This window comes from Mastigoproctus giganteus, chromosome 5 (assembly GCF_048544385.1).
Source record: "Mastigoproctus giganteus isolate SK-2022 chromosome 5, ASM4854438v1, whole genome shotgun sequence".
Taxonomy (NCBI): domain Eukaryota; kingdom Metazoa; phylum Arthropoda; class Arachnida; order Uropygi; family Thelyphonidae; genus Mastigoproctus; species Mastigoproctus giganteus.
In genome coordinates, this window is record NC_143579.1 from 114,545,958 (window position 1) to 114,565,866 (window position 19,909).

At 38.3% G+C, this 19,909-nt stretch overlaps 1 protein-coding gene across 1 annotated transcript in view; it reads left to right on the forward strand.

The window, feature by feature from the left end:
* The window catches only part of mbc (dedicator of cytokinesis protein myoblast city), a 966,604-nt gene that overhangs the window by 72,411 nt on the left and 874,284 nt on the right, over nucleotides 1-19,909 (forward strand). Inside the window, exon 4 of the mRNA XM_090373417.1 lies at nucleotides 14,070-14,166. Within this exon, the coding sequence (XP_090229543.1) occupies nucleotides 14,070-14,166 (97 nt within the window). The remainder of the gene's footprint in view (nucleotides 1-14,069; nucleotides 14,167-19,909) is intronic.

Here is a 19,909-nt window from a genome sequence, read left to right on the forward strand (position 1 = left end):
TATGCCAACAAAAAATATTTTTTGTCATACCTCCACAAAATAAATTAGTATTAGTATTAGTATTAGTAACGGCCGCATGGTGCAAGAAAGCCTATGGCTTATGCTGCACCAGCCAAAAAAAAATAAATCCGAACAAAACAATGATAAAAACAAAAAAATAAAAATAAATAACTAAATAATAATAATTAATAAAATAAAAAATAAATAAAAAGGAAATTAAACCTATCATCCTATGTGCTTCCCTTACCCGAAAGTACTATCCAGATGACCTTTGAATTTCCCCAAACTCTCGGCCTCTACCACCCATGAAGGCAACTTATTCCAGTAATTTATAACTCGCTGGCTAAAATAGAACTTCCTGCAATCCAATCTAAACATTTCCCCCCCGTAACTTGAATTTATGTCCCCTAGTTCTAGCATCATTTATAATCTTGAAAATTTTGTCTTCATTCATTTTACTGATGCCTCTCAGAGCCTTAAACACCTCAATCAAATCTCCTCTAAGGTGTCTAGTTTCCAAACTGTGCAACCCACATATTCGAAGTCTTTCTTCATAAGGACGCCCTTTTGCCGATCTCACCAGGCGAGTTACCCTTCTTTGCACCCTTTCAAGAAGCTCGATGTCTTTCTTCAGGTGTGGTCTCCATACTTGAACACAGTATTCCAAGTGTGGTCTAACATAAGCCTTATATAATGGGATTATCACGTCCCTATCTCTACTTGCAAAAGTTTGATAGATCATTGATAGGACACCATGGGCCTTCCTTGCAACCTGTTTACAATGCTCAGAGAATTTCATGTCTGACCGTATCGTAACACCCAAGTCCCTTTCCTCCAGTACTGGCTTTAGTTGAACTCCACCAAGTGAATAAGTTTTTTTGGGATTACTGTTTCCCAGGTGTAATACCTTACACTTTGTTGGATTAAAGCACAGCTGCCATTTTTCTGACCATTCCTGAAGTCTATCTAGGTCTCTCTGAAGAAGCTCAGCTTGACAGTGATCATTAACTACTCTCCCAATTTTAACATCATCTGCAAATTTAGACATCACGCCCTCTATCCCTTCATCAATGTCGTTTATGAAAATTAAAAACAACAGTGGTCCTAATACTGATCCTTGGGGAACCCCACTTCTTACATCAACCCAATCTGAGGAATAGCCATTTATCACAACCCTCTGCCTCCTGCCCTGAAGCCATCCTTCTATCCATCTAAGGATTTTCCCAGTGATTCCAACCTGTTCCAGCTTATAAAGCAACCGCTCATGTGGGACTGAGTCAAAAGCTTTGCTGAAATCTAAATAAACAATGTCGAAATTATTCCCTAAATCCAGCTCGTGAGTGACCCTTTCGAAATAGCGAACCAGATTTGTTAAACATGATTTTCCCTTTACGAAACCATGCTGAGTATCCTTGAGAATTTCAATTCGATCCAAATGATCCTGAATTCCACCCTTGATCATTGCCTCCATGATTTTCCCTACTACTGAAGTCAGACTGACAGGTCGATAATTTCCAACTTCACTTTTAGAGCCACCCTTATGTATGGGAGATACATTTGCACTTTTCCAATCCAAGGGAATCTCCCCAGAGTCTAATGATGCTCGCATAATTAGCCTCAATGGTTCAATGCACTCGCTTGCCGCCTCTCTTAAGATTATAGGGTATATTCCATCAACTGCAGGAGCCTTACTGGTCTGTAGGCTCGAAAGTTTTTTCATTAAATAATCTTGCGAAATTTCAATATCATTAATTACATATTTTTTAACTTCGCTCCCACAATTTCCCTTTGCCACAAAAGGCTTTTCATTTGTAAATATCGATGCAAAATAACTGTTGAGTTCATCTGCAACGGCAGCTGGTGTATTTATTACTATCCCCTTTCCCTTACGTAAAGGTCCGATCTGGTTTGTCCTGCTCTTCTTGGCATTTATATATGTGAAGAATTCTTTATCCCCCCTCTTTGCTCTGTTTGCTAGCGATTTCTCATAAACTGCCTTTGCCTGTCGAACCTTTTCTGTGGCTCTATTACACATCACCTTGTAGCTGTTATAGGCTTCAGTACTTTTTATTGTTCTGTAACCTTTCCATGCCACCTTTTTCTGCTCAAGTAATGTGGCAACTTCACTAGTCATCCAACTTGGAACCCTCCTCGTGGAGTATTTTTTTAATGGTATATACGCATTCAAGGCATCTGTGATTAATGTTTTAAAAGCGTACCACAGTTCAATCGTATTCATTCTCTGCGCGATATCTACCCAGTTAATAGAGGCCATGTAGTACCTTAAGGCATCGTAATTTCCTTTTCTGAAATTAAAACCCATTCCTTTGCCTTTTACTTCTGCTACCTCTCTCTAAATATGTCATTCCGGAGGAAATAAATTCACTGATTCCAAAAATCACCATAAAAAGTCTCTATCACGTCTCCTTCAAAAGATATATATTTTTTTAATGTGAACCCCAAACATGAGAGGTATTAGAACCTATAGTACTTAGTACCGTGCTTAGGTTGGAGGTTGAGAAGACGAAAGAGGATATTTGTTGACATTGGACTTGAACTTCTGTAGATTGTAATTTTCAGGAAATATGTATGAAGGAAGGTTGTTCCAGAAAACGGCAGTTGAATGAATAAATGAGGAAGATGAAAAGTTGGTTCTGTTGGTTTGAAGTTGGACAGTAAATGGATGTTGGCTGGTGGCGGCACGGGTTTGGACTGTTTTGAAAGAGAGAGCGGGAATTATAGAAGCCAGTTCGGAAGAACAGTGCCCATGGAAGTATCTTAGAAGAGGCATGCAGCAGAAACAGTACGTCTATGAGAAAGCGAGTGGAGAGACTCTGTTAGAGATGAATCATTAATTAACCTAACTGCTGCCCTCTTCTGAATGTAATCAAGAAGCCTGAGAGAAGTTTTGGGGGCACCACCCCAGATGTGGGAGCAATATTCCATAGCAGGGTGGATTTGCGATTTATACAGAGTGAGCAGCTGTTTGGAAGAAAAGTAACGCCGAGAGCGAAAGAGAAAACCAAGTTTTTTAGATGCAGAGGAAGCAATATTTGAAATGTGCTTGTGCCAAGAGAGATTAGAAGTCAGGGTAATCCCCAAAAGAGATATATCATTTTGCCTAGAAATCGGAGTGTCACTAAAGATAAGCATAGGAGCAGAAGAATCCTTTTTGCGAGATATAAGACAAGACTGAGTTTTAGAATGGTTGAAATCAACTAAGTTGTCTTTGCCCCACTGGAGAATTACCTGAAGATCGGCATTTAAGGAATTAGTAGCAAATTTTCAAAAAATTGAAGCTGATTGAGCAGGACAAGGTTTCTCAAAATGGAAAGTGGAATGCAATGTGCTATCATCGGCAAAACTATGGATAGGATTTCCAGTCAATGGAAGAAGGTCATTGATATACAAAAGGAATAGTGGGGGAAAGAACTGAACCTTCAGGGACACCGGCATTAGTGGAGAAGTTAGAAGATAGAGAGCCATCTACCATCACCCTCAGTGAGCGATCAGAGAGAAAACTGGATAACCAATTACTAAAAACAGTTGGATAACCAATTACTAAAAACAGTTGGCAAACCATAAGATGAAAGCTTGTTTAGAAGACCTTTATGCCAAACACGATCAAAAGCCTTTGAGATGTCAAGAGCAACTACTTTTGTTTCACCGAACCTTTCCATTGAATTAGTCCATAAATGGGTAACATAAGCCAGAATATCACCAGTGGATCGACACTGACGGAATCCATTGTGGCGATCGTTGATCAGACGGAAGGTTTCTAGGTAGTTTAAGAGTTGGCGGTTAATTGATTTCTCCATTACTTTAGAAAGAGTAGAAGTAATTGCAATGGGACGATAATCGGATGGGAGGAATTTGTCACCCTTTTTAGGAACTGGCTGGATATGAGTAAATTTCCAAGCAGAAGGAAAAACACCTTTGGAATAAGAAAGTGAAAAAAGCGGCAAAGAATAGGAGTAAGTTCAGGAGCACAGGTTTTGAGAACAAGTGGAGAAATACCATCAGGACCTGGAGCTTTCTTAGCATCAAGATTCATCAAAATCCTTCTGATATCCTTTTGACGGAAGACCACAGGAGGCATTGAATGCAGCGTGTTGAAATGGGGGGAGGTGTTTTACCAAGATCATTAATACATGAGATGGAAGAAAAATGGGATGCTATCAAGTCGGCTTTATCCTTGGCTGAAGTGACAACAGAACCATCTGGTTTGGACAGAGGTGCGAGCAGAGATGGGCAAAAGTTGCGGCCAATAGCTTTGGCAAGAGACCAGGTCTGATTAATAACAGCTTTACAATTGTTGCGAGCTGTGGTGTAGGTAGAAAATGAAACTGAAGAATTAGAAACAAGCCAATTATGATATGCAACATTCTTCTCTTGAACAGCCTTAGCACATTTATTGGAAAAACCAAGGTTTAGATAAAGGACGAGATTTTAAAGTGTAGTGTGGGATAAAGGATTCCATTCCTGCAAGAATAATTTCACTGACACGATCTGAGGAAACGTTGACATCAGAAGTTTTATAACAGTAATCCGACCAAGGGAAGGAAGAAAAGAAGTCTCGCAGGTCATTCCATTTTGCATTCTTGTAATGCCAAACAACACGAGGTTGGGAATAGCTATGAGATAAAGGTTCCATTGGAGAAGAGACAATCACCAAGTTGTGATGTGAAGTGCCTAAAGGACCTCTCACTTCGACTGTGTACTTAGAAGGGTTGTTTGTGAGAAAAAAATCAAGCGTATTGGCTGTATGATTAGGATTGTCCGGTATTCTTGTAGGTAAATGAACAATCTGTGCTAGGTCATTAGTAATTGCAAAAGCCTCAGCATCTCGACCTGCTGGGTCGGTGTGACTAGAAAACGGAAGCCAGCTGGAGTTGTGAACATTAAAATCACCAAGGAAAATTACCTCACTGTTAGGAAAGTTGGACTGGAGAAAGTCAAGTTGCAAAGAGAGGAAGTCAAAGAGCTCCAAGTGATTAGTGGAGTTGGGAGAACGGTAGAGGCAACAAATGAATTTGACACAATGCGGTAGAGAGATTTTAAGCCAGGGAAGATCAAAGAGAGGAGATTCCAAATTGCCAAGTCTCTTAGAGGGAATATCAGAACGGACATATGCACAAGTACCACCTTTGAGGCGAAAGGAATCATACAGCGAATAATTTGGGCATCTGAGATGAGCAGTAGTTGAATCAACTGATAACTGAGATTTTGTCAGAAAAAGTACATGGGGTTTGGCAGACTGCAATTGGAAATGGACATCGTTGAGATTAGAATTGAGACCACGTATATTTGTGAAATGAATTAGGAAGTGCTTGGGAGGTTTAGATCTTTTCGCAGATAAGCTTGCTGTATTAGTTTGGCAATTCATGGTGTATTCAATAGTAAGAAAAAGTGGGTGGGACATGCTGTATGAAGTAATGAAAATTTTGGATATGGCGTACACGTGGTAAGAATATACCCAGATCCTTGACATAACGTGGCCTCGACAATGCTCCCCGCATATACACTACTCGGACCCCCTCCAGTCACTATCTGGCAGAGTAGAGGTAGCAAGATTATACACTAGCTGATCCGGAAGCTTCGTAGAGAGTTACCAATAGGTTACCAATTGTTCCAAGATTGTGTCCTGTTGAGCTTCGAATAACACCTGATATTTTTGTCCGACAGATTGAAGTTTAATCCTGTTTTTTTTTTTTTTTTTTTTTTTTGTTTTTTTTGGAGATGCACTGTATATGGCCAAAAGTTTGTCAAAAACCTTCTCATATGATAAACTGCTGAAATTTCTCACATCACATCATTAACAGATACAGTGGTACTCAAAAAAATTGCATTACTTTCAAAATTCACAGAATTTCTGAAATGTGCCAATATATCATATATGTTTTGTAATGGCATTATCCATTTGCATCATCCATATCTAACAAACTCTCTTAGATGATGTCAGGTGCCATACATGATTACATAACTCTAGCAACAATATAAATACAGTGTATATGCCATGAGTGAAAGCTTAGCCATTGCTATCACAATGGTTAAGTTTTCACAAATAACACCACATAGGAAAAATGTTACTGTTCCTGTTGAAAGCAGAGGGACATTCCACTCTGCTTTCAACGGGTACAGTAGAAAGCAGAGGGACATTCCACTCATGAAATAACTAAAAGGATTCACTGTAATCAGTCAATAATGACATGTTTATTATGAAGATTATTAGAATATTTATCAGAAAATTATCCACAAATATCCTGCTGCAATTGTCCACAAATATCTTCTGCAGCACAGCACAGGACAGATTTCTTATCCCCTCTGTGTCTGAAATAGAAGATCCTCATCAACAGATCTCAAAACAGCATGGGTGAGGATTCAGAAGTAAAGGCAAGTCTGTTACATTACGTAGAGACATTATATTATGCGTTTTCTCATTGGGATTAATAATGTCACCCAAGAAAAATGCCACATTTGGTACAAAAAATGAAAGACCAGCATCTAAAGGGGCAAAAGAGCATGATATTTGGTCTGAGGATCAGTGGAAATGTGTTATTTTCTCTAATGAATCAAAATTCAACTGGCATTATTTGGATGGCCAGGACTGTTAGATGAAGAAGAGAAGAATTTCATCCTGACTGTCTTCTCCACTGTGAAACATTCTGCATCCCAAATGATATGGGTGGGGCTGTACTTCACTTAGAGGAGTTTGTCTTCTTGAATTTATCAAGGGTACAGTGAATACTGAGGTTTACAAGAACATTCTGGAGACAAAATTACTTCGCACAACATCGCTATAGGGATGTTGACAGTTGCATTTTTCAGGATGACTCTCCTAAATATCATAGAGCCAAAACATGGATAACCAATTACTAAAAACAGTTGGCAAACTGTAAGATGGAAGCTTGTTTAGAAGACCTTTATGCCAAACACGATCAAAAGCCTTTGAGATGTCAAGAGCAACTACTTGTGTTTCACCGAACCTTTCCATTGAATTAGTCCATAAATGGGTAACATAAGCCAGAATATCACCAGTGGGTCGACACTGACGGAATCCATACTGGCGATCGTTGATCAGACATAAGGTTTCTAGGTAGTTTAAGAGTTGGCGGTTAATTGATTTCTCCATTACTTTAGAAAGAGTAGAAGTAATTGCAATGGGACGATGATTGGAGATGGGAGGGATTTGTCACCCTTTTTAGGAACTGGCTGGATATGAGCAAATTTCCAAGCAGAAGGAAAAACACCTTTGGAATAAGAAAGTGAAAAAAGGTGGCAAAGAATAGGAGTAAGTTCAGGAGCACAGGTTTTGAGAACACGTGGAGAAATACCATCAGGACGTGGAGCTTTCGTAGCATCAAGATTCATCAAAATCCTTTTGATATCCTTTTGACGGAAGACCACAGGAGGCATTGAATGCAGCGTGTTGGGAATGGTGGGAGGTGTTTTACCAAGATCTTAATACATGAGCTGGAAGAAAAATGGGATGCTAGCAGGTCAGCTTTATCCTTGGCTGAAGTGACAACAGAACAATCTGGTTTGGACAGAGGTGGGAGCAGAGATGGGCAAAAGTTGTGGCCAATAGCTTTGGCAAGAGACCAGAACGCTCGGCTACCATTAGGGCAAGAAGCAAGTTTTCTACTCTTAGCCTGTTCAAACTCTAGTTTGGACTGAGTAATAACTGCTTTACAATTGTTGCGAGCTTTGGTGTAGGCAGAAAATGAAACTGAAGAATTAGAAACAAGCCAATTACGATATGCAACATTCATCTCTTGAACAGCCTTAGCACATTTATTGGAAAACCAAGGTTTAGATAAAGGCGAGATTTTAAAGTGGAGTGTGGGATAAAGGATTCCATTCCTGCAAGAATAATTTCACTGACACGATCTGAGCAAACGTTGACATCAGAAGTTTTGAAACAGTAATCCGACCAAGGGAAGGAAGAAAAGAAGTCTTGCAGGTCATCCCACTTTGCATTCTTGTAATGCCAAACAATACGAGGTTGGGAATAGCCATGTGATAAAGGTTCCATTGGAGAAGAGACAGTCACCAAGTTGTGATCTGAAGTGCATAAAGGACCTGTCACTTCGACCGTTGGAGAAGAGACAGTCACCAAGTTGTGATCTGAAGTGCATAAAGGACCTGTCACTTCGACCGTGTACTTAGAAGGGTTGTTTGTGAGAAAAAGATCAAGCGTATTGGCTGTATGATTAGGATTGTTCGGTATTCTTGTAGGTAAATGAACAATCTGTGCTAGGTCATTAGTAATTGCAAAAGCCTCAGCATCTCGACCTGCTAGGTTCGGTGTGACTAGAAAACGGAAGCCAGCTGGAGTTGTGAACATTAAAATCACCAAGGAAAATTACCTCACTGTTAGGAAAATTGGGCTGGAGAAAGTCAAGTTGCAAAGAGAGGAAGTCAAAGAGCTCCAAGTGATTAGTGGAGTTGGGAGAACGGTAGAGACAACAGATGAATTTGACACAATGAGGTAGAGAGATTTTGAGCCAGAGAAGATCAAAGAGAGGAGATTCCAAATTGCCAAGTCTCTGACAGGGAATATCAGAATGGACATATGCACAAGTACCACTTTTGAGGCGAAAGGAATCATACAGCGAATAGTTTGGACATCTGAGATGAGCAGTAGTTGAATCAACCGATAACTGAGATACTGTCAGAAAAAGTACATGGGGTTTGGCAGTCTGCAAGTGGAAATGGACATCGTTGAGATTAGAATTGAGACCACGTATATTTGTGAAATGAATTAGGAAGTGCTTGGGAGGTTTAGATCTTTTCGCAGATAAGCTTGCTCTATTAGAGTGACAATTCATGGTGTATTCAATAGTAAGAAAAAGTGGGTGGGACATACTGTATGAAGTAATGAAATTTTTGGATATGGTGTACACGTGGTAAGAATATACCCAGATCCTTGACATAACGTGGCCTCGACAATGCTCCCCGCATACACACTACTTGGACTCTCTCCAGTCACTATCTGGCAGAGTAGAGGTAGCAAGATTATACACTAGCTGATCCAGAAGCTTCCTAGAGAGTTACCAATAGGTTCGTTCCAGTGTACTAACTAGCGGCCGGCCTGCGAACACCGTTTTAGAGCTGTACCCTCGAAATGTAAGGAATATTGGATCTCGCCATGATGTTCATCATAACATCAAAAGTCGTCAATCATACTGCATGATGGAAGCGATAGGGAAGGGTTGACCGGAACTTAGCTCTAGAAACTAAACATGGGTTTCACCACCTTCAAGCCTCCAATAAGCAAAGTGGTGGTATTTCACCGGTTGATGAGAGTCATCTACCACCTAGTACTGCCTGGTAACATAGAGGGGCGGCGTTCCTCCATGTGGTGTGGGCGCCACACCTCGACCCCTGCTTATGTTGGTTCACACCTGGGTGGTCACCCACCATGTACTTGTGCATGGAGGTTATACCCAGGATTACTATCAGTCCCACCATTGTGAAGGTGCAAGCAGAGGATTTGGCTGTCACAGACCGTCCGGACTTTGCCGAAATTGGGCGTTCACTTGACTTGAGTGTCACCCGAATATCAGTTCCATTAGCGTTTTAGAGTCCCAGTAGCAAGTACAGCTTGTCTGGCATATCTGAGAGAATGTCTGTGACAACCTCAAGGACCAACAATAAAAAAGTATGTCATCAAGGATATACTTTTTTCATACTTGTTTTCATTCATGCTTCTTCCTGATAAGTCTCAGGAATTAGATATTGTCCCCCACCAACTTTTCTTTTTTTTTTTGCATTTGATTTGGACTGCCCACGGTATAGTTTGTGTATTGCTCACATCATACAATAAAAAAAAAAAAATTTTAAAAAATGCTCATACCCACTGGTGTGCTGCTACTAATAAATAAATAAATTAATGAAGAAAAAATAAATAAAAAGGAAAATAAATTACATGTTTCCCCCAATCATGATAACTGCCCAGCTGAATTTTGAATATTCTTAAACTGTTAGCCTCAGCTGCCCAAGTTGATAACTTATTCCATTAATTAACAATTAATTAGTTGGTCACAATAAAACTTCTTGCTCTTTGAGATAATTTAATACTACATTGTTTAACTGCTCTGACAATCTGGGGTAACTGTTATCCTTCCATTGACAGAGGCTGGGTTTATGCTGTTTAGAAGTGGCTATATTTATCCATGAATTGACCTAAAGTAACTAATATTGTTTTTAATTTTTAATAGAATAACATCACTGGTAGATGAATTCGTTAAAAATGCTGTCATGACTGGTTTCAGACCAATTTAGTGACTCATCAGACAATATGTAGCCTCAATTTTTAACAGGAAATTTTTTTTGAGTGGTGAATAAATGCATTGGAACCATGGAATTAAGTGTATGGCTATTTTGCATTTATTTATTTTGTTTTTTTTGTTAAGAATGTTTTTTGTTTATTATTTTTCAGGGTACATTGACATTGTTTGACTAATCTCTTCAACTTTCTTAACAAAGCTTTTATAGACTATTGATTTTTCTGAATTTGTCGTGGTAATGGATATCCAACGTTGGAACTGATCAAAGTTGACATTAATGCAATGTTATTAAATGTGCCTGTTAGTTAGTAGGGAAAAGTTTTAGGAATTTCTACTTTTGGAACTGAGTACACTATTTAAAAATACAGAATAAACATGGAGTCAAGTATCTAATTTTATTTAAATTTGGGTTGAACTCTATATAATGTATTTTACATGATGCATTCATAATGCTCATTATTTAGCATGTGATCACTATTGAGGATATCCATGGTAGGGTTGAAATAAATCCTTAAATTTAGGAAAATATTTTCATTGATTAATTATCTATTCATGTATCTTAATTCACTTTTACCTACACGTATTATCTAACATCAAAATGGAATGCCAATACCAGATCATCAAAATTCACCGAATATTAGTATTAGTATTAGTAATGGCCGCATGGTGCAAGAAAGCCTGTGGCTTATGCTGCACCAGCAAAAAAAAAAAAAAAAAATCCAAACAAAACAATGACAAAAACAAAAAAAAAATAATAAATAAATAAAATAAATAGATAATAATAATTAATAAAAAAAAAAGGAAATTAAACCTATCATCCTGTGCGCTTCCCTTACTCGAAGGTAGTATCCAGATTACCTTTGAATTTCCCCAAACTGTCAGCCTCTACCACCCATGAAGGCAACTTATTCCAGTAATTTATAACTCGCTGGCTAAAATAAAACTTCCTGCAGTCCAATCTAAACATTTTCCCCTCGTAACTTGAATTTATGTCCCCTAGTTCTAGCATCATTTATAATCTTGAAAATTTCGTCCTCATTCATTTTACTGATGCCTCTCAGAGCCTTAAACACCTCAATCAAATCTCCTCTAAGGTGTCTAGTTTCCAAACTCTGCAACCCACATATTCGAAGTCTTTCTTCATAAGGACGCCCTTTTGCCGATCTCACCAGGCGAGTTACCCGTCTTTGCACCCTTTCAAGAAGCTGGATGTCTTTCTTTAGGTGTGAACACAGTATTCCAGGTGTGGTCTAACATAAGCCTTATATAATGGGATTATCACATCCCTATCGCTACTTGCAAAAGTTCGATAGATCATCGATAGGACACCATGGGCCTTCCTTGCAACCTGTTTACGATGCTCGACCGTATCGTAACACCCAAGTCCCTTTCCTCCAGTACTGGGTTTAGTTGAACTCCACCAAGTGAATAAGTTATTTTGGGATTACCGTTTCCCAGGTGTAATACCTTATACTTTGTTGGATTAAAGCATAGCTACCATTTTTCTGACCATTCCTGAAGTCTATCTAGGTCTCTCTGAAGAAGCTCAGCTTGACAGTGATCATTAACTACTCTACCAATTTTAACATCATCTTCAAATTTAGACATTGTGCCCTCTATCCCTTCATCGATGTCGTTTATGAAAATTAAAAACAACAGTGGTCCTAATACTGATCCTTGGGGAACCCCACTTCTTACATCAACCCAATCTGAGGAATAGCCATTTATCACAACCCTCTGCCTCCTGCCCTGAAGCCATCCTTCTATCCATCTAAGGATTTTCCCAGTGATTCCAACCTGTTCCAGCTTATAAAGCAACCGCTCATGTGGGACTGAGTCAAAAGCTTTGCTGAAATCTAAATATACAGTGTCGAAATTATTCCCTAAATCCAGCTCGTGAGTGACCCTTTCGAAATAGTGAACCAGATTTGTTAAACATGATTTTCCCTTTACAAAACCATGCTGAGAATCCTTGAGAATTTCAGTTCGATCCAAATGATCCTGAATTCCACCCTTGATCATTGCCTCCATGATTTTCCCTACTACTGAAGTCAGACTGACAGGTCGATAATTTCCAACTTCACTTTTAGAGCCACCCTTATGTATGGGAGATACATTTGCACTTTTCCAATCCAAGGGAATCTCCCCAGAGTCTAGTGATGCTCGCATAATTAGCCTCAATGGTTCAATGCACTCGCTTGCCGCCTCCCTTAAGATTATAGGGTATATTCCATCAACTCCAGGAGCCTTACTGGCCTGTAGGCTTGAAAGTTTTTTCATTAAATAATCTTGCGAAATTTCAATATCATTAATTACATATTTTTTAACTCCGCTCCCACAATTTCCCATTGCCACAAAAGGTTTTTAATTTGTAAATATCGATGCAAAATAACTGTTGAGTTCATCTGCAACGGCAGCTGGTGTATTTAATACTATCCCCTTTCCCTTACGTAAAGGTCCGATCTGGTTTGTCCTGCTCTTCTTGGCATTTATATATACTTCTTGGTATTTATATATTCATATATACTGAATAGAGGGCTGAAATTACTGAATATACTGAAATGAGGACTGAAATCCATTAGGGATACAGGAGAGACATTATTGCTCTTATATTATTCCTCCCTGATTTGGGGGGTTCCACCTCATGACAGGTATTGCTACCAAGTACACAGGGTGGTTGTTGTTACATCTGGTGTTACTGTTGGTCAAGGAACTCTCTGACTGTCCTACAGGTGTTCAGGATTGCCACCTTCTGGAGTTCCTTGTAGGTGTTCGCTGAGAGACCTGCTTTGCTGCTAGGCTGTTATGGCACTATACCTTTGGTTGACATGATGATCGTTACTTGTTGCATATACCATTGTCATTGTTTTGCATGATGTCATTCTTTGATGTCCTGTCTTAGGTTCATATACTTCCTGAGTTTTTCCCCATGGGTTTTCTGCACGTTGCCAGTGTTGGTACCGCTATGTCATTCAGATAGGCAGCCTTTTCCTTCTTGTCCACAAGGGTTATGTCTGGTCTGTTATGTAGGATTGTCCTATTCGTTATTATGGCACACTTCGTATAGCTTGTGGGTTGGGGTCTCTAGTACTGCCCTGGTTCGTACTTGTAGTACAGTACACTTTCTTCAATCAACTGGTATTTCCTTGCTAGCTTCTGATGTATTATCCTGGCTACCTGGCTGGTCGTGTCTATGAGTGTACTCAGTCTCGGTGATCACCTTGCATCCTGCGGTGATGTGTTGGATCACCGCAGGATTTCTGAGGCTGGGTGGCATCGTCAACGTGTGTCATCAGACACTCTGGGTTATTATTATTATTATTATTATTAGCCATATGGTGCAAGGAAGCCTGAGGCTTATGCTGCACCAGCCAAAAAAATTTCTGAATTACTGAGAGAGAGAGAGAGAGAGAGAGAGAGAGAGAGAGAGAGAGAGAGTGTTAGAAGTAAAAGAGAATCACCATGATAGAGAAGAATGATGATATCCATTCGGTACCCTTGATGTGCCGAGCCCATGCTAGATGTGAGAACCTGGGGTTAGATATCCATATAAGAATTTGTAGTTTTTCATATGAAAAAGTAAGCAACTTTTAATGGCATCTGAGTTTTAGTTGATTTCTGAAAATTGTTGTATATCATAGGATAAATTATGTATAATAGGATATATATTTAAATGAAAGAAACTGAATTTAAAGGAAAAGTTTTTCTTATTTTATATGTAATGACACTGCCTCATTTTAAATTACTATAACATCTCTCTCTCTCTGTTTTTCTTAGACCTCATGAAGCAATTATTCCTCGAGAACCACCTATTATTCAGGAAATTACATCAGTTCTTCGGGAATGGGGTAACATTTGGAAGCATTTATATATAGTAAGCATGTTATTTTTATATCCTATGCAAGATGTGACTAAAACATATCTATTAAGTGTTATTAGTATAGTGGAAAATTATGCAAGAAAGCAACCTTATACAGCATCATCCAAAAAAGAAAAGAAAAGAAAAACCTTTCCAAAACCATCTGTCAGTCCCCTCCATTAGTTTGTCTAGTTCTTCTTCGAATTTTTTCAAACCATTTACTTCCACAACAACAGATCAAAGTTTGTTCCAACAATCAACAACCCACTAGCTGAAAGCAGACTTCTGCACATTTGTTCTGTAATAATTTTTCCTCCATTTAAATTTATGTCCCATTGTGTGTAGTCTAAGCAAGAGGAAGAATGCATCTTGATTGAGCTTGCTCAATCCAGTGTTTTCCCCAGAAAATTTTGCCAGCCAGGTGGAATTATGAAGTAGCAGGGTGGGGAAGTGTAATACTTTGCAATATTATAAAATTGTCTGTTATTTATAAATGTGACTTAAGCGATCCAGAGCAAAAATTAATTGCATAATTTAACATTATATTCTCCTGTCTCATTGACCTCAATTGCACAGTATGTTTGAATTAATATTGATTGAGATCAGTGAGCAGTACGATACGCTACAACAAGAATTGCTTAAATTTTAGCCAGGCGGTCAGTTAATTTTCACTGGGCGGTGCACCCATTCATTAGGTCCTGGGGAGAACACTGTCAATCCATTCAAAGTCTTAAACCTTATTCAGATCACCTCACAAGTGCCTAGTCGTGAAATGAAGCCTTTCTTGGTAAGAGCACTCCTTTGTTCTGAACCCATTCCTTTTTCATTGCATTCATTCCAGCATCTCTGCATCCTTCCTAAAATTAGGAAGGATGCAGACTAATATGCAGACTAGTAAAAATGGGCAAACTACTTGTACAATCCTTATCTCTTTATCCCTGCTCCCCTACCAGGACTGTTTCATTTTCCCCTACCCTGAGTGTAGTGGAAAACACAATTGGTATATTAATCTGATCTGGGTTACTGCTACCCATATGCAGCACTGTGCATTTCTCAATGTTCAACTTCAGTTGCCATTTCTCAGCCTATCTGCCTAATTTTTATAGATTTTGTTGCAGTAGCATACCTTGATTACTGTTATTGACATCCTACTAACCTTGGTATCATCTGCATTCATTGGTATCATCTGCAAACTTAGACATTAAGCCTCATATACCTTCATCAATACCATTAATATATTTAATATATATATAGAGAGAACAACAATCGGCCCAGCACTGAACTCTTGGGGAGACCCTATTAATAACATTAGTTCAATGTGAGCAGTATCCATTGAAAACCACTCTCTCTCTTCTCTCGCTCATCCATCCCTTTATCCATAGCAGTAAATTTCTCTTAATACTCCATTTTGTACAGCAGTCTTTTATGTGCAACACTATCAAATGCATTCCTGAAATCCAAGTAGACTGGTGCCTTGATTTACAAGGTTTCAGACTCACCAGATAATAGCATCTGCAGAATCTGCCTTATCTAAATCAGCAATAAAAACCCAGTACCACCCGAAAATTTGGTGGAACATAACCTGTAATGATGCAAAGAAAAGAGAAGAATAGGTAATGGAATTTGTTTCAATAACCATAACCACTATTAACCTGATACAGTTTAAGAAAGCATGAGCTAAAGCTTGTCACTTATGATGAACAAGTAATAAAGAAGCATGGTCGTGATGTGCATCCACTAAAAATAGTATGATGAACGAATAAGAAAGAAACATGGTCCTGATGTGCATCCGCTATAAGGAGATCCACAGACATCACAACAGTTTGAACTAAAGTCAGAAGAATTAATGGGAAATACCCTCCTATAACTATCCCAATAGTACTTCTAAAAGGAAAAGAAATCCTTGGTCCTCTGGAAATTGCCAATTCTTTAGGTGCAACATTCAAAACACTTTCAGCTGTAACTACATATGAGCCAACCTTTCAATTATAAAGTACAAGTGAGAAATATAATTTGAATTTTAATACTACATGCATGCTTCCATGTAATGTACCTCTTACTATCACCGAGTTACACAGTGAACTTGTGCAATCAAAGAATAGTGCTGCAGATCCTGATGGAGTTTATTATGCTATGATGTACTATTTGAGTGAAGAGTCCCAATCTTCTCTTCTAAATCTGTATAATAGAATCTTCGATGAGGATTACTATCTTGCTAGCTGGTGTCATTCTATTGTTTAGCATTCCCAAAACTAGGAAAGTACCAGTCTGATCCAACAAATTGCTGACCTGTTGCTTTAACTACCTGTTTAGGAAAACATTAGAAAAAAAATAATGCCAGGTTCACATAGTTCCTAGAGACTAAAAACATTCTAAGTTGGAATCAGTGTGGTTTTGGCACGAATATCATAGTACATAACTAGTAGTGCAGAAGAATAGTAGGATTTTAATTGTGATCAATAAGTGCCCCAGGGGTTAATCTGGGGCAGTGCTGATCTATGGTGAGTGAATTGACAAATATTTGATTTATGATATTGTTGATTGTTTGAATTCCTGTTTTACTTACTAATTTTGTTGCATGAGTTTGTACTAATCAGCTGAGCTGGTTACCTGCCCTGCTTCCTCTAGTCTGGGGTCGACGGTCAGGGGTGAAACCCCTGGCTGGCTGGCTTGCTAAATGGGTACTGAGAAGTAGTGGGAGCAGAGAATCAGATTCGTTAACCCTCTCTGCGTGCCGTCGAGTCTTTAGCTCCTGCAATCCTCACCTGTTAAACTTGGGTGAGGTGGGTTTTAGTGGTTTCAGATAGATTTTCAAAAAATTTTAGTATCCATTCAAAGTCAGCTGTGCAGGGCTTTCGATCCTTTGTATCTTGTAAATTTTGTAAATACAGGAACTCTTCGACTTACGTAATAATCAACTTGTGCAAATTCGACTTTACATAAGTTTTTGCCGGCCGGTGAAACTGAAAAAAAAAAAAAAATATGGAAACATATTTTGCATCTGTATGGATAAATGGATGTATTGTGAAAATATCGTAATGTGAACCCAATAACACTTTTTTTTTGTAATTCGTTCGGAGTCCTTGGAAGTTTCACTATATTACTAAGCTATTTATCTCTCTAAAAGGTCATATTTATAACGGAAATTGGATTACCCTTTCATTGTTATCATATGTTCCTGTTATAAGAATCAATTTTGAACGCCTTTGTGATATTTTTCTAAAACATGTTTCTGGAGGTCACTACCAAAAAACAATTTAGACTTTCTGGTTTATTCGGCTTTTATGTTAGTGCAAATAATTATAAATGGGTAATAAACTTGATCTTATTGCATTTGCGATAATACTGATAACTCCAATCATGTGAGGGTTTTAACATTATTATGGTGAAATGTGTTTCCCTTCACTGAAATCTTCAATCATATAAAAAACAAATTTTCAGAAACTTCTCTTCATTCCTATTTAAGTATTACAATGATGAAGGGAAAGTGATCAATGGAAAGTGTAAGTGGTGGTAGTGCCAGGAAATGAAACGAAATTGATTTAGAATTGAAGATGAAAATGATTAAGAAGTATGAAGCAGAACAAAGTTTGTCATCTAGTCCAAGGGAATAGGTCTCACTGCTTCAACAGTGAATACTATTTTAAAGGACAGTGTGCGTATAAAAGAACATGTCAGAGGATCAGCGCACTTAAGGTCAACAGTAATCGCAAAACAGCATTCAGGTTCTATATCGAATATGCAACAGCTATTAATAATATGGATGGAAAATCAGATTCAGAAACGAATGATCCTGATTCTAATGACAATTCAAGAAAAAAGCAACAAGTATTTATGAAGATATTAAGGATAAGTACGGCAAACCCCAAGCCAAGTTCATGGCAAGCAACGGGTGGTTTAATAGGTTCAAGCATCGCGCTGGTTTCCACAACATTAAGTATGTGGTAAAGTTGTGAGTGCCGATTCTTCAGCAGCAGAGAAATTTTGTGATGTGTTGGAAAAGATTATTGATAAAGGTGGCTATTCAATGCAGCAAATTTTTAACGTTGATGAGACTGCTCAGTATTGGAAAAAAAAAAAAAAAAAAAAATGCCGGATTGAACATACATTGCCAAAGAGGAAAAGACAATGCCAGGTTTCAAAGCTTCAAAAGATAGGGCCACACACTCTTGCTTGGGGCTAATGCAGCTGTTGATTACAGATTAAAACCATTTCTCGTGTACCATTCTGGAGATCCTCGTGCATTTAAGGGCATCAATAAAACCACCCTACCCACACATTTCTGATTGAACCAGATTGCACGAATAACAATATCTCTATGTGACAATTGGCTGCTTCATTCCCGAGGTTGAAAAATATTGTAAAGACAACACGTTCCTTTCAAAATTTTGCTTCTATTAGATAATGCTCCTGGACATCTTACACATCTAGATGATTTCAATTTGTAGATGAGAGTCATATTATTCTACCGCCAAACACGACTTCACTCATCCAACCTATGGATCAGGGTGTTATTTCGAATTTAAAAGCATACTATTTATGCACAACCTTTGCTCAGGCATTGGCTGCAGTAGACAATGAGAAAAATTTTATGTTAATAGACTTTTGGAAATCTTACAGTATTTACCATGCCATCTTAAACATTAATAAAGCCTGGGCGGAAATTACTAAAAGTTGTTTAAATGCTGCATGGAAGAAAATATGTCCACGGCACGTAAAAGGCTTCGAAGGATTTGAAAAAGACAAATCATATGAAGAGGTTACAGATAAGATTGTAAAGGTTGCAGAGCTACTTCAGTTGGAGGTTGATGCCAAAGATGTCGAAGAGTTAATAGAGGAAGAAGAGAAAGAATTATCTAATGAAGAACTTACTGACTTGCAGGCAGCAATAGTGAAAGAAGAAAATGCTGACGAAGCTCAAGATGAACCAAATGAGAAACCGAAATGCTTGACTAGAGAGATGGCAATGGTATTTCGTGAAATTGCATCTGCAATGGCAAGGTTTGAGAAGATGGATTCTGACAGCGAATGATTCTTAAAAGTTAACAGAGGGTTGAATGATATGCTTGCTTGTTACAAAGAAATCTACGATGAAAATAAAAAAGCTACCCTTCAGTCATCCATTAATATGTTCTTTCGTACGGTTGAGCAGCCGACCGCTTCTAAATCTCCACAGCCCTCAACCTTTGCAGCGGTGTACTTATCAGCTGAAGACATTGATTCTGGCAATGATGCTTGAGAGGTAAAACTTACTGATGTTATGCCTGTCTCCTCTCTTTTTTTGTAATTTTATAATTTTTAAATTTTTTAAATTGCAGTCTTTTGTAATTTTTCCTGTGCATGAGATAAAAAATTGAATAAATACAATAAATAATTCTATTTCCATGTTCATCGAACATTTCTTTTTTGATTCAATCAATTTAACTAGCACAGTTGCGAGTGTTGGACAAGCGTGGGGGTAATTCTGACTTACGTAGAGTTCTGTTGGAACATAACCCTTATGTAAGTTGGGGAGTGGGTGTAGTTAGCTGTTTCCCTATTGTATTGGGACACAGCTTTTAGTTGTATAAAGTATTTATTGTTTTATTTATACTTATATTGTATGTGAAGATGGCAGATTCAGTGAGCACAGAACCTGAAGAAACTATAAGTGAAGTTATGAGAAGCAACCTTAGATGTCACCGACAACGAGCGATAAGAAATCGACAGGGAAATTCTGTCAGAAGTACACGAGTTAACGGAAATTAGCATTAGTAGA